Consider the following 24,871-nt stretch of genomic DNA (forward strand, 5'->3'; position numbering starts at 1 on the left):
TCGATTTAAGACAGGGAGAAACCATATGTGGCACGTTCTCAAACGTGCCGAAAGAGACAGTTGAGTCTGACTGCTAGGTAATGTCCTTCTGGATGGGGTCCAAAGTAAATGGTGCAGATTTTTGGGGCCTCGTGACTCTGCAAATTGCCTCCCTCCTTCAAGGAAGTCTAGATTTTCCATAGATTCTAATAGGGTTCGCCCCGCTTGTTAGGAAAGGTTACTTTCTATGTCTATGCACTCTACCAATTAATGTTGGGTGACACCCCCAACTCTCAAATAGTCATCTACAGGAGAGAGAGGTTTTGCCACTCTTGCCTCCCAACTGAAGAATACAGTTAAGGAAGGAACATCTGAAATGCATAAAACAGGGAACGTTGCAGTGATATCTCTCCGAAAATTGAGATCCGGAAGGGGATGTAGCATGAAATATTTAACACACTGCTAATAAGCCACTGGTGCAGTCTGCAAGCCTGTTCCCACCTCAGTGTATGATTTATGTAAACTGTGATAGTCAATACTTAGATATGTTTAATAGTATACACCTTCCCCTGTTAGGTGCACAACTTAAACATTAAGTTGCAGGAAATGTAGATGATGAATTTACAATAAGATGCTTGTGACAAACTGAACAATCTTGCATGGAAAGAGGGGAGAAAAGAGATATGTGGGAGGAAAAACATAAGACCACAAGAGAAAGGAATTTATGAAACAAAACAAATTAGTTTTATTAAAATCTAGACACCTTTTAGCATAAGTTTTATTAGAGGAAGACACATCAGAGATTACAGATCAGTTAACAAAAAATACATTGCTTTTGCAAACTACAACTTTGCAGGTAGACACTTGTACTACAGCATTATTTTGTAAACTACGGTATAAAGTAGTTTATAAAACGTTACCGTAAGAACCGGCACCAGCTGACTTCACCATGCCTGATGGGAGGTGCTGCAAAGTCACTACTGCATAATTTCACCAGCAGATAACACAGTTAGGAATAGGTTGCAGACAAGTCTATTTGGCAGACTTCAAATCTTGGTCACTACTGGACTGTGGCACATATTGGAAATCTGCACCATCTACATCCCAAGACAAGTAGTCACAGGTATATACAGTGTTTTGTTGCAGACTGTTCCATGACATTCTTCCAAGCACCATCCCTGTTGTCGGCACATGACAAGCGCGATGCATCTGAACAGCATGATATAAGAGTCACTTGCTGAGATTTTTTAAACAAAATCCTCCTTTTAAAAATATATTTACAAACATAAAACATCGCCACAGGCTTATACAACACACTACTTGGTTGCGTTTTTGTCTCAGTGAATGATGCATCCTGGTACACAGGATAAAATACACCGGCCGGACTGCAATGCCTCCTGCCTAGTCTCGTACAGAACTTTGTTCAGCTGAAAAACATCCATTCCAGTATATACATCAAGCTGATAAAAAGTTCATGCCACATTCAGAGGAAAGCGGCTGTAGTTGGGAGAGGTGAATTTGGGATTCAGATTGGGTGACATCACCTTTTGTTAACTTTCCTTAGAATCTGAATACATTTCTGATGCATTTTCTAAGGGTGTTGATCAACTGAAATGCAGAGTTCTGCCACCTTAGAAAAGTCCTGGCTAACAAACAGCTTACACAAATTTTTTACTCAACTGAATTCACAAAGTCTGGTTCACAAAAAGCAGCAATTCCTGTTGGTGGGATATTTACTGCTAGTTAGATCCTATCAAAGAAGATCATTTCAAATCCTACAATAGGATGTAACCTTAAGAGTTCTCTTTTGGTTCACGTGGCCTATCAGATAAACCAATTTGCTTTTGTATAATAGTGCCTTTTCGCTAAACGTTCGTGTCCCAGCACATCATTCGGCTATTGGTATATCAAGTAAAGGGCACAAGATTTAAACTCCGTGATTAAAGGGGTTTTTCCATATATTCATATTCTTCTCAACTATGTAAATTGTCATTCAAGCAATGTGGTTATCTAAATTTAGCTTATTTACTTTTTTGAAAATCTAGGGCCTAAACTTTCAGCAGCAGCAGCTGTTTACATTCAGGACATAAGGCAAAGCATCAACTAGTTATTAAAGTCAAATATATATACAACTTTATAATACTGAAACTTTAAACAAACATTGAAGATTCCAGGACACAGTTTATAGTACATTTTAAAAGATCAGTTTCCTGTTTCATTTCTCAGTATACTGTTGATATTCACTCCGCCACATTTCTTGTCTTTACGTTCCAGGAAAATCAATAAATACATGTATTTTTCACAATCAAGAATCTTTGCGTATATCTTTACAAAAAATATGAACATTATATTAATGATATGAATAAAAAATCTCTATGAAGAGCTAGTTTCAAATTTCTAGAAATTTGACAAAGCGTTGAGCTTTGAATCTTTAGAAACAGAATGTATAAATAAAAAGGCAGTGTTTTCATGAAAAAGTACATAAATAAATACTAAAAAAGTTTTTTAAAAAAGTTTTCTTCTGTATAAAATTGTATAAAAGGATCCTTCAGTCAAAGCACAGTGTTTTTAGAGTTTTTTTCCAAAAGTTTCTTTTAATTATATATTTAGGTAAAACCTTTAAGTTCCACTGTGTACCGCTGTCTCTAGAACAAATTATTTTACTTAAATGCCTCCGGGATGTGTACTATTTGTGCTTGCATGCTCGTAGGGGGGCTTGAAATACCTTCTGACCAATCGGAAATGTTGGAATGAGGAGAAGAGCTTGACCATTGGTCTGGGGATTCAGGAGATGGAGTCAAAAAGGGGTGATCGGACACCTGAAGTTGGTGGCTAGGAGTGTTGTCCATTGGAGAAGAGTAACTGTGTTGGGATGGCGGTGTTAAAAACTGTGTAGTTGCTATAGACTGGGTGAGTGAAGATGGTAGGGATGATGTGAGAAGCTGGGTATCTTGAGGCAAAATTGTGTGAACTGCCATACTGTTGCTGGTCAACTGCTGCAGATCTGCCTGGGTTAAATCATTGCTGCAGAAGACTTGACCAATATGATTATTAGCAGATGAGCTAGAATTGTGGTGTTGCTGCATAGTTTGTTGTTGCTGCTGAATTTGCTGTTGCAGGTTCTGCTGTTGCATTTGCTGTAGCTGTTGAGCCTGCATCAAATGGGGCTGGCTGCCTATCCTTGAGTTTGGCATTGCCTGGTAGCTCATCAATTGGGACAATGTTGTTGTGGGCAAGCCGTTCTGCAGAGATGTCATCATGCTGTGAGCTTGCTGGTGGGCACTCGACTGGACATTATTCCTCAGTGCACTATACTGGTTTGAAACCATCCCGTTTTGTAATCTTGAGAGCCAATCACACTGCCCATTCATGGTTGGTGCTCCGCCCACAGTGAAGTTCAAAGAGCCGCTGCTCATTACGGTACTGGGGCTCGAGACAGAGAGATGGGAAAGACGTGGAGGCACTGGCTCAAAAGTCATTCTGTTGGAGCCAGCCATTGTCATGTCTTGTTTTCCTGCTAGGTTGTGATGGTTGAGGGTCATGTGACCATCGGTCATGCCTGGCAGGTGGTTCAGAGCCATTGAAGGAGACTGTTGAAATGGAGATGTCATCAGTGGTGGGGAAGCCACGTCTGAAATGTAGCCATGGGGCGATTCAAGTGAGTCCACCGGAGATAATCCACCAGAGCTATCCAGAAGATTTTTCCCATCCTGTGATTTTTTCCTCCTAGCTTTGGCGTCCTTGGACTCCTTCCCATTGCAGCCATTACTTTTAATACTTTGCTTTCTGGCTTTCTTCCCTTGAGCAGCAGGTTTCATGTTGCTCAGGTAACTGCTGGGAGAGCAGATCTGTGGGGACAAAGTGGGTGCCCCCAGGCTGTTGTGCATCTGTGGGCTCCGGACCAAGTTATATTCATCCAGAAGTCGCACGATGTCATGGTGCATACGCTCTTGAGCAATGTCACGAGGAAGCCGGTCCATATGATCAGTGATGTCCCTGTTTGCAAAGTGGTCCAAGAGAACTTTGCCAGTCTCGTAGCTTCCTTCTCTCGCTGCAAGAAATAGCGGTGTTTCCTCCTGTAAGTATAAGGAAAAGAAAAGACAACAGACATAAGCTTAGTCTTTGTTTTCATACTGATGCATATTGTTACAATGTGAATAATGTTTGCAGTTTAACCGCTTGGGCGCAGCCGGAATTTTGCCACAGTGCGGCAAAATTCCATGCATGCGCAGATCGGAGGGATCCCGATTTTCCGACGCACACGAGAACCGCGACGTCGGACGGCCAGAGGCCGGCCGACGCATGCAAGGGGTTAAGCAAGGATTTGTGAATTTCCTGAATATCCACATTACAACGAGGCATTTAAAGCTATGCAACATGTTCATCAGTCTGACATGCATTTAATTAAATACATGCTAGGGGCTAGAGCTGGTGATTGCACAAGCATGCATGTAAACACACACACACAAACACATGTATCCAGCATGCATGTATCTATACACACACACACACACGCACGCATCCACACCACAGGATGTATGAGTACATCAACACACACAGTCTCACACCACATCCACACAAACATTCATTGAGCAGAAAAAAGGGGAATCCCTTATGATATTGCGTCTCTCTGTTATAAATACAACAACAAGCACAAGCATGATATAGGGATTATAAAGCACCAAGTAAACCAACATTAAGTACTGACATAAATATGCCAAGCACAGAATAAGGGATGCTTAAGAGAGACCACCGAGCTCCACCTCTGCTTTTAGTGCTTGAGGAGTAATGTGGCTTCCACATGCAGCTGCTTGATGGGTTACCTTGTTGTCCTGCATGTCTTTGTTGGCGCCGTTCTTCAGGAGCACGATGGCCGCGTCCACGTTGTTCACAGCCGCAGCCCAATGCAGAGCAGATTTACCTACAATCACCAAGGTCAGAGGGGTCAGTACTTGCTTCACAAACTGGACCTTTTCCTGTAGCATACGATGAACAAACTTTTCTCCTACCTAGGTCATCCACTGCGTTGACATCGGCATGGCAGTTGATGAGTTCTTCTACCATGCCCTCCACTGCCAATCGCGCCGCCAGGATCAATGGGGTCGTTCCATCATGCATCCGGGCATCCAGCTCAGTTGCTCTGTTCCTGATCAATATCTGGGTGCAGAAAGATAGAGGGTGGTCAAAAATACGAAAATGAAATGAAGAACTGCGGATTTAGTGAAATAAACTGAATGTACAACTAAACAGATAACTTCACACCTCTGATAATGTGCACTTTTATCACTGGCATAATCGCTGATGAATGAACAAATCTCATCTTCACTTAGTTTTATGTCTTTTTTTTGGACCACAAAGTAGCTTGGTTGACTAAGGAGCTAACAGTAGCATGTGTGACATGGGATTGTAGGAACAATTTGCCTTTCTTCTCTTACCAGAAAGGTGCATATTAGCAAGAATGAGCAAAACTTTTTCATACCCCTACATTTGGAAATAAATATATCCTTCTTTAAGACTTTATGTTACAATAAGATGCTACAGTATCGGGTGGGTTCTACCACAATATTCAAGGTTTAATATCGATCTGCACTTACATCGACTCCACATTATTGATTATCTTCCCTATGTATGCCTGTCTTGACCGTATGTCAGTAGTCAATACTGAAAGGTCAATTTACGTGCTGGTTGATATTATTAACCTTGATATTATGACATAAGGACCCGCTTTTGAAAAACTGTATAGGGTATTTCATTGAAATCAGACTAACACTCAGCAAACTGTAGAGGAGCTGCACCACCATCACACAAAGACCACTGCATTAACTGGGAGACACAAAGCACGCCATCCGTAAAGAATAATAGACGATGGCAGTCAGAAGCCAAAAATATTGGATGGAGGTCAGACAGATGAGAGGATTTATATCTTAATACATGTTTTTAGGTTGGGGTTGGAAGAGCTGACCTCATGCATATCCTCTGCCCATTATTATCCAGAACCAACAACATTGCAAAATCATGAACGTCCACGTACCTGGAAGACACCTTGAGCGTCAGCAGCCACAGCGGCATGGAGCGGAGTCCGTCCCATGTTGTCTTGAACATTGGCGTTAGCGCTCGCCTCCAGCAGACGTTTAGCGGCATCTGAGCGTGCGTACCGTGCAGCCAGGTGGAGAGCCGTCTCTCCCGTCCTATCGGTTTGATTGTGTAGATTGGCACCCTGGTAGAGGAAGTCCGAAATTACGTTGGCAGATGCGTCTTCCTCCTCTTCGCTGTTCCCTGTTTCCAGTCCTCCTCCACTGCACGACGCGATCATCAATGGGGTAAATCCATCTGAAAAAGGGTGGAAACAAATCACAAAATTATACAATAAGCCTTTACACAAAGAGAGCAATGATATTGTCTCATAGCAGAAAGTATGCATGTCGACTCTACAGGACAATTCTTAGTAAGTGTACTTATGTAATATATTCTTTCATTTTTTATGTTCCGTAAGAAGTGGAAGCAAACATGTCGTGACCCTGTTTTTAATCACTTAACAAACTGAACCAATCTTGCATACCAAAGCACATTATGAGTGTAGCAGCTTTAGGGCAAAATATATTTTTTTACAGAGCTAATGAGGGGAAAGCCATTGAGTGAAGGATGTGTATTTTACCAAGATGAAGTGAGACAAAACAGAGATTCCAAATTAGAGTAGTGGGTAAACAGGGTAGAAAAGAACTTATTTAGAAACACCAAAGCCTATATTATTGGACTGAACTTGTATATTAAACCCACTAGCCTCTTCTGTGTTCTCTAACACCCTCATTATGCTACATACAAAGTTATATGTCTCTGCAAGATTGTAGGTAAAACCCAAAAGGCATAAAACAAGGGTGATAGCATGTGCAAGAAGCAGCAGTTATGTGGTTCATTGCTGTAACACATCACAGGCATAACTCATTCAATTCTTACGACGCTGGCTTCAACCCTATTAACTTCCACCCCAAACATTCCCCTATAACCTCACAAGGAGCAGGATGTTCACAACAGATCCACCTACCCGGATAAGACCATGGCACGAGGCAAGTGTGACATTCAAAACCAGTTTCCGATAGATACACTGAAGACCTAATTTCTCTCCCCATATTACCACAGAATACATCTTTAAATGCACATTTGTGGCTGCACAATGCCAGTGCAGCCTCTTCCTCCCATTAACCCTGTCAATAAATTAAACACTTTCCAAATGTATCTTGAAGCCTTTTTACTATCACACCTCCTAGAATGAGGATCCTACTGAAATACTCAAAGTCTTTTGCGCCATTTGTCCTTAAGGACCTTGAATGCCTTCCGTAAGGTCTGGCTTTGCACTCCTTTCGTTCACCCTAGTCATATTTCAGTCTTTTTCATGAGCAAAGATTAAGAGCAGGTATCAATTTTACTCATTTGCAACTACGCTTCTTTGAAATTGAGAGTTTTCCCCTTACCAGGACCGCGGACGTTCACATCCAGGCAGTCAGGATCAATCTCGCCTTGGGGTGGTGTCGGGGCCATGGAGGAGATGCGCAGGTCAGCCGCGTCCAGGTGCTGCTGAGTCCACTGTCGGCGATCCGTCTGATCGTTCATATCGGGCAGCATTGCCTCCTGTTCAAACTAACAGGGAAAAGGGAATAGGCACATCAGACAACAAGGAGAGAAGAGTGGACCAACAAAGACTGACATCACACAACAAAAGCCACAGGAACACTTTTATACCTTGGTGCAAATGGGGATTCGTGTTTTCCTTTTGCAAACTAGAGTCCTTTAAAGTTTATACCTCAATCAACATCCTCTGGTACAACAAAAAGAACATCTTTGCATTGGCTCACCCTAAATCTTTTGCTGTCCAATGTTTCTTCATCACCCCACTCAGTCTGATTATCATCCATTAAGTCGGTGGAATTTTTCAGAGGTCTTTAAAAGAAAGAGACAAAAATCAATTAATATCTAACAAGGAGGAGAAGAGTCAAGCAAAACATGATCCCAATAAGGTGTTTTTGCAATAAACAAAAATCTCAAATACACTTCTAGGCTCATAAGATGCGAATTATTCCAAAGCGAAGATTGCAGGACACACATTGCGCGTGCATGAAAGTTACATCGCATTCCGTGCAGTGTAGCGTAGAATTTGAAGATGACTTACTTCAGGCCCACAGAATCCTCCCCCAGGGGCGGCCGCCGCTTACTCTTGTTGGTCTCAGTCACTTTGAAGCCTTCTGGGAACCAGAGCTGCCCATGTTCCCGGTGTCGCTTGCGAGACACCAGGACCCCCACGCCGATGAAAGCCAGCACGACCAGGGCCGCCATCACCACGTACATAAGATACAACTGAGACCCCTTGGAGGGCTCCCCAGTTTCACCTGGAAAGAAGCAGAGCGCGGTGAGGTCCAGAGACATCAGGCTGCATTTCAAGCCACTGACAGGAGCGAATATGAGGCGGAATGAGTTCATTACAGGGAAAAAAGCAGGAGGGAGGCTGCGATCACTCTGAAGAAATAAGGTCATTTTATGCGCTATTAATCAGAATTGCAAACTATGCCTCCTTCCTCTCCTGTAAAAGGCGGCCTGTGCGCAGAGAGTGCTTTACTTTTACCCCTCTTGAGAAAAAGGATTAACAAACTTCAAATCAGCCGCCCTCGCACTGAGCTCTTAAGACAAAGGATTTAGAGGGGATTTTCAAGATACAAACTTCAACACCTTGCACAGGCCATCGATCAATTTCTTGCTTTATAAAAAAAAAAACAGTAATGATTTTGAAATAAATCCATGGGTGAAAAATAAGACAAAGTCTATTTACTTCATTGAGCAGAAAAAGGGGGGAATCCCTTATGATATTAAGCCGCTCTGAGCCGGGCTCCGGTGCAGTTGCTGTACTTGGTATGTGAAAAATAAAAATGATTGCAAAGGATGCTGGCCCCCCCGGCCCCCCTCCCCTCACCCATCCAATAGCGGCTGCATTCGATATTTCATAACCCGACGGTGGATGCCGATAGAAGCCGTAGAGCTGCTTACTTTTGACTGCCTCGATCTTGTAGGGGATGTTGAGGTTGCCGTGGGAGGCCAGGGCACCAAGGAAGGCGGCCACGTCCGTGGCACTCTGGAAACACTGGGACGAGGACTGGAAACACTGGCGGTTGTCAATTTCCAGATACACAATTGACCTACGTGGACGTAAAAAATGTATGCATTCAGATGGAGAGTGGATATTCAGCAAAACAGCAACGTCAGACATAACAATAAACACACATCAGATCGTTTTTTAAAAAAAAAATAATGCACAAAGACTTTGCACTTTACTATATATATTTTCTTTTCCCAAGAGCTATTTCAGGTCAAACCTGCAGTCAGCAATGTTAGGATAGGTATGAAAGAAGGATTGTAGTACATATACAGCCTCAAATGTCATTTTGCATGCCACAGCTTTAAGCTTTTAAATGGACATTGCACACTCACTCTAGAAGGTTATGTACAATTTCTGTAATCCATCATTTTAGGTGCAGAGCTTAATTAAGGCCAACAGATGCAACAGTTACCCCCCCAGAAGCGGACCAAGGCTTATTTTCTCTTTGGACAAGGGTGGTACTTTGTGACAAGATTCTACAGAATAGGGATTGGTGGAATATGCCAATTGCATTAAGTTGCATCGTATTCAACCTTTATCCAAGACCGTACTCACAGTTCACCCCACGCCCCCAGCCAGCCCGCATTGAATGCACTGAAGGGCTCGTTGATGCCATGCACTATCCTGGACCACATAGCAAATTTAGCACAGTATGGGGTGTTAAAGCCCTTCTGATTGGTTGAAGCGGGACCAGTCAGATTGGCTTACACACTGGGCCCAGATTTACTCATTGTCACGCAGCGCGGCATCCACATTTACCATGCCACATTATTCCATAACTCCATAGAGTGCCAAATCTATAGAGACTACCCTGCGGGTAGTGCCATACCTTGAGCGGGCGTGCACACAGGGCTGCCTTGCTTGACACAGCTGTGCTCTATGCTGCAGAGGTTAGCGCGCTCTGTTTAGCTATGGATGTGCACTGGGGCTAACCCCTTCGGTATACATTTCTATAGGTAGACAAATTCTGAAGCTTCACATTCGTCTTCTGTGTTCTGTGTCATACATGCACTAGACATTTTGTTTGTGCAAAATGAACATGTTTTCATGTTTTCTCTTGTGTGCATCTGCTTCAAGCAGACTTAAGTCCATAGTAATAGACAGTCCTTCAACCAATCAGAATATGCCAATATTAAGTTTTTCCCGATTGCTGAATAGCCAATAAATATGGATGTGCACTTGATGTGTTCTTGGATCAGATTGATGGTTAATCAGAGCATGATAAGGCAACGGGCAATTGGGAAATCCAGCAGCCGCATGTTGCCACAGCAGGACTCCACCAGCTGTTTTACTGTCTTGTCAATTTGGATCACAGAAATGGCAGACGTGTTTAGGAATGCGCACATAAGCTCAGTGTAAGTGAGGTACCAACGACCTCTACCAACTAGGCACACAGTCAGGTGTGTTAGGCAAGACGGAGCACCATTAGGAGGCTGAAACACACAGGGATTTGAAAGACACGTGGTCACTGTGAGAGTGAGTACAAATACCAGCAACAGTAATCAAACTGTGGGTTATGTATAGGATTCTGGCCACAGTGGTTGCATATTTCATGGTAAAAATACAAGCATTATCATATGCATTGAGAAAATTGCATGGTCACCGTCCCGTCTTTCAGCAAGTTCCAAAATTCAGAAATCTAAATCACCAGTACCAACCAACAACCTCGAAATCTTACTCACTGGATGTTAATGCAAGTCAATCTCAGTAACTCAACTGGTTCTTGTGTTGTGGAAATTATATTTTTTCAATCAAGGAAGTATCCCTTTGGCCTAAACCATCAAACGTAATTTCTATTTGCTCAAAAGGTGCGAGAAATCTGAAACATCCATTTAAGTAAAATTAAAACTAAACCCAGGTTTAGTTTTACTGTTGATGCCATATTCTAAAATGCTATTTTCTGATCAAATGGTTTACTCACCCTTTGATTTCCATTTGATCCAACTCTCTGCGGTGCCTCCCATTGGATGAGGTATAGAGGGACATTTTTACTTTATTGAAGACATCCGTGGAGACGTCTGACCAGGTTTCAGTCGACCTCTTGATGTGGTGTTTTGTCAGTTCTTCATCACTTCCGTAATATGGGATTATCATGTACTCGCCTTTGCTGTCCTTCTTGAACACTACATTAGTGTGAAGGACTCGACTCAGCTCTCGCAGGAAGTTAAAGGAGTTATTCTGCAATTGTTCGGGAGGTGTGAGGACCACGATAACCAGGGTACCATCTGCAAGCTTCTCTGGCATGTTGTTGGAGCAGTCCAAACCATCCCATTCACATTCTGCATTATTACATCCCTGGTCACAGTGGCCATCTTGAAAATGATCCCTACAGTATTGATCATACAAAGGGCTGGAGAAAAAAAGTGGCATTTAGGTTTTTAAACATCTTTCTTTGCCCATACATTATCAAACATACCAATGAAAAACTGATCTTCCTATAACATTAAGTCATAATGAGGTAACACATACTAAAATATGATTGAACGAAAAGCAGATTGAATTTTTTAGTTGTCCATTAGTGTCAGTGTTTTACAAATGTGTTGTGAGAGAACCAACTGGAAATAGCTACTTTCCCTCACTGAGTCTGAAGAGGTCTATGTTTATTGGAAATCTACCCTAGGAGAGGCCAGAAATGAAGTACCACTACAAAAGCTCAACTAGATGCTAACTAACAGAGTTTTAGATCAGCTCAAAATGTAATTCTTTCACCTCAGCCAAGTAAGACTTCTGTTTATGTGGACTTCATTAAATCCATTGAACTTTAAATAAGTGCATGGACCTAGAAGAGGTTCTGTTCAGAGGTGCAGGGCAGATGGCTTAAGGCAAGTGTCATTGTTTTTAAGCTGTTAATGGCAAATCAGAGCTGAAAGTCTGATCATCAGAAAATATTCCTTGAATCAATACTAGTTAAACATTAGTGTTCATGGCCCAAATTCTGACAAAGAAAATGAAAAAATTTACAAAACAGTGGTTGTATAATAAACTCTATGGCTAGTGTGTAAAAGAGATTTTACGACCAAAAATACAAATTACCAAGAAATGTACAATTCGCTGCACAAGGTTTTTCAAGAAAGTTATCAGAACAAACTATTTCTGAACATGCACAAAGACAAAACTAGAAAAGCAGAAGCATATATTGGTTCATGAACTAAAAAAGCAGATGCATATATTGGTTCATGAAGTGACCAGCCAATAAAAGCAATGCACAAGAAGGTGATCTCTGTGTAGCCCAAAAGAAAGCCAAAATCTCACTTACTTGCACTGAACTTCCACTTTCTGACAGTCAAAACCATCATAGAGGCATCCAGCGTTGTTGCACTGCGAGTCACACTTGCCATCGTTGAAATACTTCCAGCACTGTAGGGACTGAGTGCAGTTCTTCCAGGGGTCATTGAAATTTAAGGAGCAGTCGCCACCGTCCCAGCCGCATGCATGGTTGTTGCACTGGGCGTTGCAGATCTTGTTCCCGGCAGAGGATGCGCACACTGGGATATCACACGGCTCTTCAATTTCGGGAGGTATGATGTCCTGCCCAACGCCCCCGCTGAACTTAAAATCCAAAATATGGCAGTAGAGGCCATTGAATTTCACGGGGCACATACACTGATAAAACGGGGCTTCAGGAACAAATTTGCACGTGCCCCCGTTGTAACAAGGGCTTGAGTTGCAAGGGCTGCTGACGGGGTACTGGCACTGGGGACCGGTGTAGCCAGCGGTGCACATGCACTGCGAGGTTTGGTGGATATGGACGCAGGTTCCGCCATGCAGGCAGGGGAGATTGCCACAGGACCGTGAATCGTATTGGCAGATAGCACCATCAAAGCCCTGCAAACACAATGAAAACTATCACTTTTCACATCTTCCCCCAAACATTTGATGGGTTTCTACAAACATGCAAGTGATTTTGTTAGCAACAACTAGATAGACTGGTTCGGATTAGATGGAAATGTATTCAAATGGTTCTCCTCATTCCTTCAAAACAGATTACAGCAAATCAAGCTCAGCCACTTTCTCTCTAAACCTCAACCTGTCTCACTCAGCGTCCCTCAAGGATCCATCCTCTCCCCAACCCTATTTAATCTGTTCATGGAACCACTCACCCTCATCCTCAAACAAGCTAATATCAATTACCACCTCTATGCCGATGACAGTCAATTATATTACAAGATCAAATCCCACAAAGACATTCTCCACCTCAATGAGACCTTGACCAGAATTCAAACCTGGTTTCATCTGAACCATCTCAAACTGAACCTAAATAAAACTGAAATCATCCTTTTCTCTCCCAAAAACAACTCCCTTCCCATTCAACTCTGGATAAAGGACATCAACGCTCTTAACTGCCCACTCTCCACCTCTAATTCTGTCAAATCCCTAGGCATCAGTATCGACCAGAATCTAAATCTCATCCCCCACATTAAAAATGCATCCAAAAGTGCGCTTTTCACCCTTCTCCACCTCAAGAAACTTAAACCATTTATTCCAGCAGACGATTTCAAACGTGTTGTCCAATCGCTTGTCCTTTCCAGGATTGACTATGGCAGCGCCCCTTTGGCTGGCACCCCTAAAATCCATCTTGCACCGATTAAACCTGTCCTCAATCTAGCTGCGAGACTCATCTCTGATTGTAAAAAATTTGATCACATCTCCCCGTCCTCAAAAATCTCAATTGCCTCCCAATAGAAGGAAGATCCACCTACAAGATTGCCTGCATCACTCACAAAGCTCTTCACCAAAACACCCCTTCTTACCTTACAACGAAACTACACAAAGCAGGTTGCTCCAGGTCCCTGAGGAGCACAAACTCCCTTGTCTTGATCCCACCAAGACTCAAATGTCAAAAGACCCAATCCTGTGCGTTCTCTTGTAACGCTCCTACAATTTGGAACTCTCTCCCTAAGGATCTTCGCTGCAACCCCTCTTACCCTCTCTTCAAAAAGGAACTTAAGTACTTCTCAACAAATACTGGGGTATCTAATGTTACTGACTATGAACATGTCCACTCCTTTCTCTTCCCTTGTCCGCTCCTCTTCCCACCCCCTCTCAATCCCTTCATTTTCTCACTCTCCCTCTCTTCACCCCCTCTCTCTCCTTACTTTTAATATTCATTTTCCACTTAATTTTATCTCTCTGTTTCTTTGCCCCCTTAGCCCGGTTGAATGCATTATCATACTGTAACTCTTTTTCGCTTAATTGTTAATTTTATCTCATTATGTTCACCATCCTTGTAAAGCGCTCTGCTACTCTTGGGTCCAGTAGCGCTATATAAAACCTTTGAAATAAATAAATAAATAAATAGTGTTGTTTTTTTGTCTGTTTTTTTTCACTCAGCACTTCGATACCTTCGCGGGTGACAAGCAGTGCTTTACAAATCCACCTTATAGTGCATTACATTACAAGAGCTGTAACCCCCCCTCCCAAATGTTAACGTCATCACCATCCTCTGACATGATGTGTGCCAGGTGGGGCACAAGAAACACTGGGGCGCAGGAGGAGCCATGGGGGGCAGGAAGCAGGCTGCATATGATCTCATACACCATAGGGTTGTTGTGCCACAGCCATCTCTTTCTTTTGTGGCACCCCAAAATCCATACCTGTCCTGGTTCCTAAAATTACCCCCAAACACCCCAAAATTCATACTCACCCTGGACCCTAAAATTACCCCTGCCCTCCCAAAACTCATACCCGTCCTGAATCCTAAAATCTCCCCCCCCTTGCACCCAAAAACCCATGCCCACCCTGAATCCTCAAATTACCCCCCTGGCACCCCAAAAACCATACCCACCCTGAACCCTAAAATGATCCCCCTGGCACCCCAATCCTTGACCCACCCTGAACCTTAAAATGACTCCCTGCGACCCTTAAACTCACACCCACCCTGAACCCTAAAGTTACCCCCTGGCACCCCAAAAGCTGAACACTACATTCTGATTGTGCATCGCGCCATCTCCCTGCTCAGAGTGATCTGCTGGTCCAGATCTGCTCGCCCTGGTCCGGTTCTGCTCGCCCTTCTCTGGAGCTGTTCTGCCTGCCCTGTCCCTCTTCCGGACCCACCGAGCCTGCCTCCGAGCACACTGCCTGGACCTACTCTGTCTGGCCTGGTTCTTTCTCCTTTGGACCCACTGTCTTCACTGGCGAGTTCTCTGAAGCTGCTCTCTGTCACCCAGACTCCCCCCCCCCCCACCACCCTCCACTTACTCTCTCATCTTCCTTCCTCCCTACTTCCCGGTCTCTCTTTCCCCACTTCCTGCTAACTGTGTTGCCATGTCCCCTCCCTCCCTCCTGTTGTTTGTGTTGCCTTGCCGTCACCATACCGCTGTCCACTGCCTTGCCCCCACCCTTCCTCCAGTTGTCAGTGTTGGCTTGTCCCCACCCTCTCTCCTGTTGTCTCAGTTGCCTTGCCCCCACACTCTCTCCCTTTGTCTCCGTTGCCTTGCTTCCACCTCCCTCCCATTGTTAGTGTTGTTTTACCCCCACCCTCCTTCCTATTGTCCATGTTCCTTGCCCCCCCCTCCCTCCGGTTGTCAGTGTTGCCCTGCTGGTGTCAGTGTTGCCTTGCTCCTACTCTCCCACCTGGTGCCCGTGTTGCCCTGCTCCCCCTCTCCCTCTCTGTGCTCTGCCACTCTCTGTGCCCAGTCACTGTGTGTGTCAAGTCAGTCAAGTCAGAGAATTTATAAAGCGCGCTACATACCCAGAGGGTCTCAAGGCGCTTAAGGGGGGGTGGGGAATTACTTGTCAAATATCCACGTTTTAAGTTGCTTTCTGAATGCTAGGTGGTTCTGGGTAAGGCGAAGGTAAGTGGGAAGTGAGTTCCAGGTTTTAGCTGCCAGGTAGGAGAAGGATCTACCTCCCATGGTGGTTTTGTTGATGCGAGGTACAATGGCAAGGGCTTGGTTGGATGATCGTAGCTGGCGGGGGGGGGGTGTAGAAGGACAGTCGTGTGTTGAGGCATTCTGGTCCGATTTCGTAGAGTGCTTTGTGTGCGTGGGTTAGGAGCCGGAAAGTGATCCTCTTATTGACGGGAAGCCAGTGGAGGTTTTTCAGGTGGCCAGAGATATGTTCTTTACGCGGGATGTCTAATATGAGCCTGGCAGAGGCGTTTTGGATTCGTTGGAGTCTTTTCTGGAGTTTAGCGGTAGTACCGGCGTAGAGGGTGTTTCCATAGTCCAGTCGGCTCGTGACCAGAGCGTGGGTGACCGTTTTCCTAGTTTCGGTGGGGATCCAGCGAAATGTTTTTTTGAGCATGCGAAGAATGTTGAAGCAAGATGAAGAAACAGCGTTGACTTGTCTGTTCATTGAAAGTGAGGAATCCAGGATGACGCCCAGGTTCTGTGCGTGGTCCGTCGGGATGGGTGCTTTTCCGAGGGCTTCTGGCCACCAAGAATCGTCCCATGCAGAGGGGGAAGTACCTAAGATGAGGACTTCTGTTTTGTCTGAGTTCAGTTTCAGACGGCTGTGTTTCATCCATTCGGCTACTTCTTTCATTCCTTCGTGTAGGTTAGTTTTGGCGGTGCTGGGGTCCTTGGTGAGAGATAGGATCAGTTGAGTGTCATCCGCGTAGGAGATGATGTTGAGGTTGTGATGGCGGGCGATGGTCGCGAGGGGGCTCATGTATACGTTGAAAAGGGTGGGGCTGAGTGAAGAACCTTGTGGTACGCCGCAGATGACTTCAGTGGCATTTGACTTGAATGGTGGAAGGCGGACTCTCTGGGTTCTTCCGGTGAGGAACGAGTGCTTTTCCTTGGATTCCAATGTTTCTGAGGCGCTGTAGAAGGGTGCTATGGCAGACTGTGTCGAAGGCTGCGGAGAGGTCGAGGAGGATGAGGGCGACTGTGTCTCCGTTGTCTAGTAGAGTTCGAATGTCGTCTGTTGCTGCGATGAGGGCGGTCTCAGTGCTGTGTTTTGCTCGGAAGCCGGACTGTGAGGAGTCGAGGGATTTGTTGGCTTCGAGGAAGGCGGCGAGCTGGTTGTTGACAGCTTTCTCGATGACTTTGGCCGGGAATGGAAGAAGCGAGATGGGGCGGTAGTTTTTGAGTTCGGTGGGGTCCGCTGTGGGTTTTTTCAGAAGGGCGCTGAGTTCAGCGTGTTTCCAGCTCTCCGGGAAGGTGGCGGAGTTGAAGGAGCAGTTGATGACGTCTCGGAGGTGCGGTGCTATGATGGAGTCTGCTTTGTTGAAGATGTGGTGAGGGCATGGGTCTGTGGGGGATCCTGAGTGGATGGAGTTCATCAGACGGATGGTGTCCTCAGTGGAGATTGGGTTCCAATCATTAAGGCTGTTCGAGGGGGGTGAAGGTCCAGCCGATGGCTGGGTGGGTTGGTCTCCGGGTTGGTTGTCGAAGCTGTTGTGTATGTCTGCAATTTTGTTGTGGAAGAATGAGGCTAGTGCGTCGCAGAGGGCTTGAGAGGGGGTGATGTCGTTAGAGTTGGCCGAGGGATTGGAGAATTCCTTGACGATGTTGAAAAGTTCCTTGCTGTTGTGGGCGTTGTTATCTAGTCGGTCCTTGAAGGCGGATTTCTTGGCCTTTCGGATCAGTTGGTGGTGTATGCGGGTGGCGTTTTTGAAGGCGTTCTTGGTGCTGGTGGATGGGTCTTTTTTCCAGGCCTTTTCAAGGGAGCGGCAGAGTTTCTTGGATTTCTTGTGACACAAACCCTCCCACTCTCTGCCACTCCCTGTGCCAACTCACTGAGTTTGTGAAGTGACCAATCTACCTCTTTGCCTCTCTCTGTGCCAACTCAATTAGTGTGTGAAGTGTCCCATCTTCCCCTCAGTGGTCACCCACTGGCTACGCCAACTCATAGTACATGTGACATGACCCATCTCCCTCTGTGCTATGCCACTCTCTGTCCCCACTCACCATGTGTGAAGTGCCCCCTCTCCATCTCTCTGAGCTTTAAGTCTATGTGCCCACTCACTATCTGTGTGAAATACCCCCTCTCCTTCTTTGTGCTCTGCCACTCTGTCCCCACTCACTGTGTGTGTGAAGAGCCCCCTCTACCAATCTGTGCCCTGCCACTGTCTGTGCCAACTGACTGTGTGTGTGAAATGCCCCTCTCCCTTTCTGTGCCCTGCCACTCGCTGTGCCCACTCACAGTGTGTGTGAAGTGCCCACTCTACTCTCTATGTTCTGCCGCTCTCTGTGCCCACTCACTGTGTGTGTGAAGAGCCCCCTCTACCACTCTGTGCCCTGCCACTGTCTGTGCCAACTCACTGTGTGTGTGAAGTGCCCCTCTCCCTCTCTGTGCTTTGTCACTCTATGTGTCCACACTTAGTGTCCGTGAAAATTCTCCTCTCATTCTCTTTGCTCTGCCACTCTCTGTGCCCACTCACAGAGTGTGTGAAGTGGCCTCTCCAACTTGCTGGCACTCCCTGTGCCAACTCACTGAGTGTGTGATGTGACCCCTCTCCCTCTCTGCCACTCTCAGTGCCAGCTCACTGAGTGTGTGAAGTGCCCCATCTCCCTTTCAGTAGTTACCCACTTGCTGTGCCAACTCACCGTACATGTGAAATGACCCATCTCCCTATGTGCTCTGCCACTCTCTTTACGCACTCAGTGTGTGTGAAGAGCCCCCTCTCCCTCTCTGTGCTCTGCTACTCTCTGTGCACACTCACAGTGTGTGTGAAGTGCCCCCTGTCCCTCTCTGTGCTCTGCCACTCTCTTTACGCACTCAGTGTGCATGGGCGTCCGCAGGGGGGCAAGGAGGGGCGCCCCCCCCTCCCTGCGGACGCCCATGCCCACACCCTTCCAAAGTTCCACAGGTCAGAACTTTAGTATTTGTTTTCTAAACCATGTCGACAGAACTGGGATTATAAAAGGAGATAGTTGCCCAGGTGGCAACTGCAAACACTTTGATGTAGCACTGAACAGCTATGCAGTAAATTTGGTATACTTGGAACTAGTGGTCACATCCTGTCCCCTCTGAACAGGTAGACAATCTATCTCGGACGTGCTTTATCCTCTCTGGGCCTCATCATAGAGATGAAACTTAAGGGCAGAACACATTTAGCCCAGGAAGTGAATTTTTAAGTGCATACACCTTGCAACCCCTGAAGAACTTAAACCTCTACAGTGGCATTTCTTTAATATTACTGGACACTGAAATGTAGCTACTTACAGGTGGGCATTTACAGATGAATCCGCGATCCGTGTTACTCGCGACAGAACATGTTCCACCATTTTTACATGGCTTTCCCTTGCATCCATCAACCACTGTGTTGCAGCGTCGTCCTGGATAAAAATGAGATGATTATTAAAGGGAACTGGCCAGAAAAGTGTAGAATACATGGCTTAATGCAGAAATAAGCTCTGCTTACCAGAATATCCATGTCGACACTCGCACCTGTAATCGTTAACCAGCTGAATGCAGTTCTGAGTTCCTCGGGGGTCGCATGGGTTGGACAGGCATTCGTTGACATCTCCTTCACAGCGCTCGCCAACGAAGCCAGGTGGGCAATTGCAATTGTAACCCCCAACCCGGTCAACACACTTGCCATTGTTGAAGCATTTCGGCTCAAGGTTGACGGGATCGAAGAAAGGATTGCAGTCGTCGACATTGATTTCACAGTGCACCCCTAATGTTAAGAAGGGACATACAAACAAAAGTGTCACACATTGTATGTTCTATTCTTTCAAAGTGACATACATTTTAGTGATGGAGACCACAGTGTGGTATGTGAAATCCAGTGAATGATGTCACAATACACCCCAAAACACCTGGTGTCGTCATCAAACACAGCTACATTCCAGAATGACCATGACTGGTGATAGTTTGAGATGCAAGGTTGGGTAAAATTAACTGTTGTTATGATTTACACTGCCATGTCCCTTTAATAGTAGAGTACAGAACTACACAGGGGCATATTCCAAAAGATGGCTATTTATGGCAGACAAGGATCCTCAAAGCGTATCTAGGCTTGCTACAATTCAACATCTTCCTGGTCCTCCTTCACCCACTTTAAAATCCTTGGTTCAGCTTCGCGCAGCCGGCAGTAGAAAAACAAGAGGAGCCCAGATGAAGGGAGCAGAAGTAGCACTGGAATGGTTATTTTTCACCAAACCCTAATACTCACAGTTGGCCAGCTTCCACACACTGGACTAGGTATGGCAATGCACCAAAGTGGGTGCTTTGTAAGGCTGTGTTAGGCTTATGCTTTTACCAGTGTTGTAAGGGCACTTGACCTAGTCGCCAGTGATTTTAACACGTATCCTTTCCCTGCTGGTGATACTAAGTAAACATGGCGACCAGCAATGACACTTGCAGCCATGCCCCCAGGTCTGCATGCATAATACTGCCTTGGATATTCAAAATTACCTTGTGTTCCTCTGGGACAGGAGCATTTGTAGGTATTGACGAGGTCGATGCAGGTTCCTCCGTTCTGGCAGGGGTGAGACTGGCATTCATTGATCTCCTGTGAGCAGTTAATCCCGTGATAGCCAGGTACACACTGTAACAAGACAACGCAAAGAAGCATGTTATGGTTAAGCTTTCTTTATATTGGAAGCATGAAAAGTGTGCAAAATGAAAAGTCATAATGTATTGCAGCTACAAATTCAATTTGATTTAATACACCACAATCACGTTAAACGCCTTCCACTTTCTTGCAGAAGGAGTCATTGTGTTATAACCTCTCAATGGTTCGAAAACCTTTGGATTTCAATGAAAAGGCTTGCTTTTTAAAGTTTAACATTTCTGTGATCTGATGTGACATGGTTTAGACTTGGACATTTAAAATAAGATCAATACCAAGGATAAGTATTAAGGTGGATAGTGGGATAATTAATGATATGCATTGCTCTTGAATGAAAGATTTTTATTGTTTCAGTTAATTAAAACCACAACAATACATTTTAAAGGAATCGACTAATGTGTTTAAAATTTCTTAACATATATGTACAATCTCTGTTAATATATTCTATAACACTCTCCGTCTAAAATCGAGTTTGTTATTTAAAATCGAATGAAGTGTAATAAAAATGCAGTATGTCTAGCTTAGTTCTGAAGTTCTTGATTTTTTCCTCTTTTATGTTCCAGAGCGCTCTCTGCCCGAGCTACCACAGTTGTGTTATCCTTTTGTTGACAGGGTGCCATGGTGTGTTTTAGCGCTTGGGAGTGGGCTGCAAGGAACTTTAGTAATAGGCAGTTCAATCGCGTGTCTGCTGGGTTCAAGGTTGCCATAATTGCAGATCTGCACGTTCTTATACCCCGCTCGTTCATAGACTTTTTTAACAGAGAGCTTCGAGCTTGAGCTAGATTCGGGCAGATGCAGACAAGATGAATAAAGTCCTCGTTGCTCCTCCCGCATAGTCTGCAGGTTTTTGGTCCATTATGCACCCAGGTTGGTTGGTCCATAATCGATGGGAATTTCCCCAAACGGAGTCTCATTAATTTCTGTTTTCTGTGAGCTGGAAATGTAATTGTCAAGTATGGGGCTGCCACAAGTGTTTTGTAATTTGATATTACCATCCATGCGTGTTTTCTGTTGGTAAACGTGGCTTTATCAAGTAAGAGAGAGTGGAATTTTGTTGACTTGTTTATAGCCTGTTTGAACGCCGGGTAAGGCAGGTTTAGTTCCCAGAGTTTTCTTGTTCCAGTCTCAGTTATGGAGTTTTCAAGATACTGGTTGTATGGGGATTTAGTGTCAGATCTAATTTCTTCCCATAGTGCTTGGTGCAATTCCGAGGCTGACGTGTTCTGCTTCAGTGTATACCAGTACTTAATACTTGCATACTTTCTTCCCACTGTTTCATTTACTGTTCCAAATTCTAACCTTGTCTGAGCTGGTGAGGCTCCCTGTTGTATTTGGAAGGTAGATTTGAAGATGGCTGTCTGCATTTTGTTAAGCAGATCCGCATCTTTCCCATGCAATCCTACACTGCCGTATGAGAGGGTTGGTAGAACTTTTGCTTTTATTGTTGCCAGTAAAGGTTTATATGATGGCCCCGTGAGCTTTTTGGCCAAAGATCTAAAAGCAAATGAGAGTGAATTTGATCTCTGAGTGATGTACGACATTTGCTGCTGATGGCTTTGTCGATTATCAAAGTAGAAGCCCAAGTACTTGAAGTTGGACACGGCCTCTAGCTTTGTTCCCTCCAGGTAGATGTTTGTACTGGCTGTCCGCCGCCTGGTGATAAGCATTGTTTTTGTTTTTGTTGTGTTTATCTCCAGGTTGTTATTTGTTATAAATTCTGCCAGCCCTACTAGTAACCTTTGAATGCCAATCTTCGTTAGATTCAACAATACCACGTCGTCTGCATAGGATAGATGAGTTAGAGGAAGGGAGCCAAGTTTAGGTGGATGAGATGGGATCTTATTTAGACTTGATGTTAGGTCTGCCATAAAAAGGTTAAAAAGATGGGGGGCTAGGACACAGCCCTGCTTGAGGCCTTTACTGGTGTTGATTTTTCTTGAGAGCCGTGTTCCACTCCCCAATTTAACTTCCATCCAAGTATTGGAGTAAAGGAGTAAGATCCCTCTCAGGATTTTATCCGGAATGTTCCAGCTGCACAATTTCCTCCATAAGATGTTCCGATCCACACTATCGAATGCTGCCTTTAAGTCAATAAAACATAGATGAAGAGGCTGTTTTCTCCGAAGATATTTGTCGGCTAGCACTGAGAGAGACATAATGTTAGTTAGTGTCCCAGTTCCTTTCCTGAAGCCTGTTTGGTTCAGTGGTATTCTCTTTGTGACGTCAGACCAATTTATTAGGTCTTCCAGGACGAGGGATGCAAAGTACTTTGCCTCCACATCTAGGAGGGCAATCTAGGAGGGCAATATGCATTGCTCTTGTTTAGGAGTTACCTGAGTATTTCAAATGTTCAGATAATTTCTAAGCTATTCATGGTATTTCTATAGCATGAACATTATAACCACTTTGGTGCCTGGACTACTGTTTCACTACCATCCCATCTGAATGTAGAAGGATCACAGTAGTACCTTTCTTTACCTACTAATTTCATCAGCTTGTGAAAGTAGGGTAATGTCTTACCTCACAAGAATAACCTCCGAGATAGTCTGTGCAAGTGGCGCCATTCTGGCAAGGGTTGGGTGAGCATTCGTCGACTTGCTCCTCGCAGTAGCTCCCGGTGTACCCGGCCTGGCACCGGCAGTGGTGAGTGTTGCCCGTGTCTTCGCAAAGGCCAGAGTTCCTGCACAGATTGGCCACGTCGACTCCTAGAATTGGAAAGAATGGTTAGCGGCTAAGAAACACAGAGGATCACTAAAGGATTAGCAGCCCTCACATCCAATTATGTACAAGCGAACTTTATAGATGGAAGGAATATTATAATATCCACAAAGTGGAATAGAGAACAATTATTTGAGTCATTGGTGATTCCATTGATGTCTAGCACTCTTTTCAATATTCTAAATGCAAAGAAAAAGTAACTGCTAGACTCTAGTTTCCTTGGCTACGGGAGTAGTTTGGTTGAATTAGAAGCTCGCTAGTATGAGACTCCATGGCACGCATGTGAACACACACACAATATTTAGCATAGTCTCCACCAAGAGGGTTGATTGTGTGATTCAAGCAAAGGCTGCAAGCCTCAGCCCTGGCTATTAGAGTCACACTTTATTTACCTTGCTGTTTAGCAGCTACCTCGCAGGACACGCTGGGCACGTCGCAGTAGAGCCCAGTCCAGCCGCTGTTGCACTCGCAGCGGTACAGGTTGTTGGTTTGCCAGCACTTGCCTCCATGCTTGCAAGGGGAGGAATCACACCAGCGCACGAGATTCTGGAGGGAGAACAATCACATTGCACATTTGTGTTAGTATATGGGTGCTATGAAGAGCACAACCTCACCAGACCTGGCAAGCTGTAGATATAAAAACAGCTGTAATACATAGGAAATGCTACAGAAAGTAGGCACTTCTTCCATAGTCACAGGAGATATAGGAACAACAATTCATTTATTGGCTTCTCCATTGAGTGGACCAATGGGTGAAAGGGAAGAGTGCGTGTCCTTTAGTAAGTTACAGTCCATTATATGCATGCCTACCTGGCAGTTCAGGCCGGTGTAACCCTGGGGACAGGTGCATTTATAGGTCCCATAGCTGTCCTGACAAGTCCCACCATTCAGACACGGCTTGGAGTCACACTCGTTGACGTCATGCTCACAGTAACTTCCTATGAAGCCAGCTGGGCAACGGCAGGTGAACGTGTTAATGCCATCGATGCAAGTGCCACCATTGAAGCAAGAGCTGAAACCAGAGAAATGCAGGCCTGTTAATGCTGTTAGCCATGGCATCTTTAAAGCATTATTACAGAATGGTGCCCAAGTCCAACAGCCCCCCCCCCCCCCCCCCCCCATGATGCCCAATTGGTTTAACCAGCTATGAAATGCAGTGGCTTCCTTACTGAAACCTACATAACAGGGCATGAAGGAACTGCCAATGTGGAACTTTAAGGAGGATGTGCTTGAAGGCTCATTACTTATGATGGACAGGCTGGTGGCTGATCAATAACCAAGTCTAAACATGCTATAGTCTATTACTTCCTTACAAGGATTTATAGTTCTACATTTTGGACAATAGCAACATTACACTCTTTTAGTCCCTCTTCCTAAATTAGAGCCCTCCATACATTGCATTCATTTTCTCACTATTCCCAAATTATCTTGTTTGACACAACTTTCCAACTCTGCCTTGGTGACAAAACTGACCAGAACATTCTTTTTGAAGAAGTATTTCTAACTTAGGTTTCACATTAAATGAATACATATTTATAGGTGTTGATTATATAATGTAGTTTATA

General features: G+C 44.7%; 1 protein-coding gene across 1 annotated transcript in view; it reads right to left on the reverse strand.

Annotated features, from left to right (window-relative positions):
* Positions 1-700: 700 nt before the first annotated feature.
* The window catches only part of LOC147662857 (neurogenic locus notch homolog protein 1-like), an 85,266-nt gene continuing 61,095 nt past the window's right edge, over positions 701-24,871 (reverse strand). The window contains exons 18-33 of the mRNA XM_086950848.1: positions 24,117-24,318; positions 23,699-23,852; positions 23,109-23,293; positions 20,432-20,564; positions 19,434-19,691; positions 19,235-19,347; positions 12,378-12,946; positions 11,043-11,471; positions 9,013-9,161; positions 8,144-8,360; positions 7,830-7,914; positions 7,449-7,614; positions 6,011-6,309; positions 4,989-5,136; positions 4,803-4,900; positions 701-4,055 (exon numbers count right to left, since the gene is read on the reverse strand). Of these exons, the coding sequence (XP_086806974.1) occupies positions 2,640-4,055; positions 4,803-4,900; positions 4,989-5,136; positions 6,011-6,309; positions 7,449-7,614; positions 7,830-7,914; positions 8,144-8,360; positions 9,013-9,161; positions 11,043-11,471; positions 12,378-12,946; positions 19,235-19,347; positions 19,434-19,691; positions 20,432-20,564; positions 23,109-23,293; positions 23,699-23,852; positions 24,117-24,318 (4,621 nt within the window). The 3' untranslated portion in view covers positions 701-2,639. The remainder of the gene's footprint in view (positions 4,056-4,802; positions 4,901-4,988; positions 5,137-6,010; positions 6,310-7,448; positions 7,615-7,829; positions 7,915-8,143; positions 8,361-9,012; positions 9,162-11,042; positions 11,472-12,377; positions 12,947-19,234; positions 19,348-19,433; positions 19,692-20,431; positions 20,565-23,108; positions 23,294-23,698; positions 23,853-24,116; positions 24,319-24,871) is intronic.

This window comes from Lissotriton vulgaris, unplaced genomic scaffold, assembly GCF_964263255.1.
Source record: "Lissotriton vulgaris unplaced genomic scaffold, aLisVul1.2 SCAFFOLD_2248, whole genome shotgun sequence".
Classification (NCBI taxonomy): domain Eukaryota; kingdom Metazoa; phylum Chordata; class Amphibia; order Caudata; family Salamandridae; genus Lissotriton; species Lissotriton vulgaris.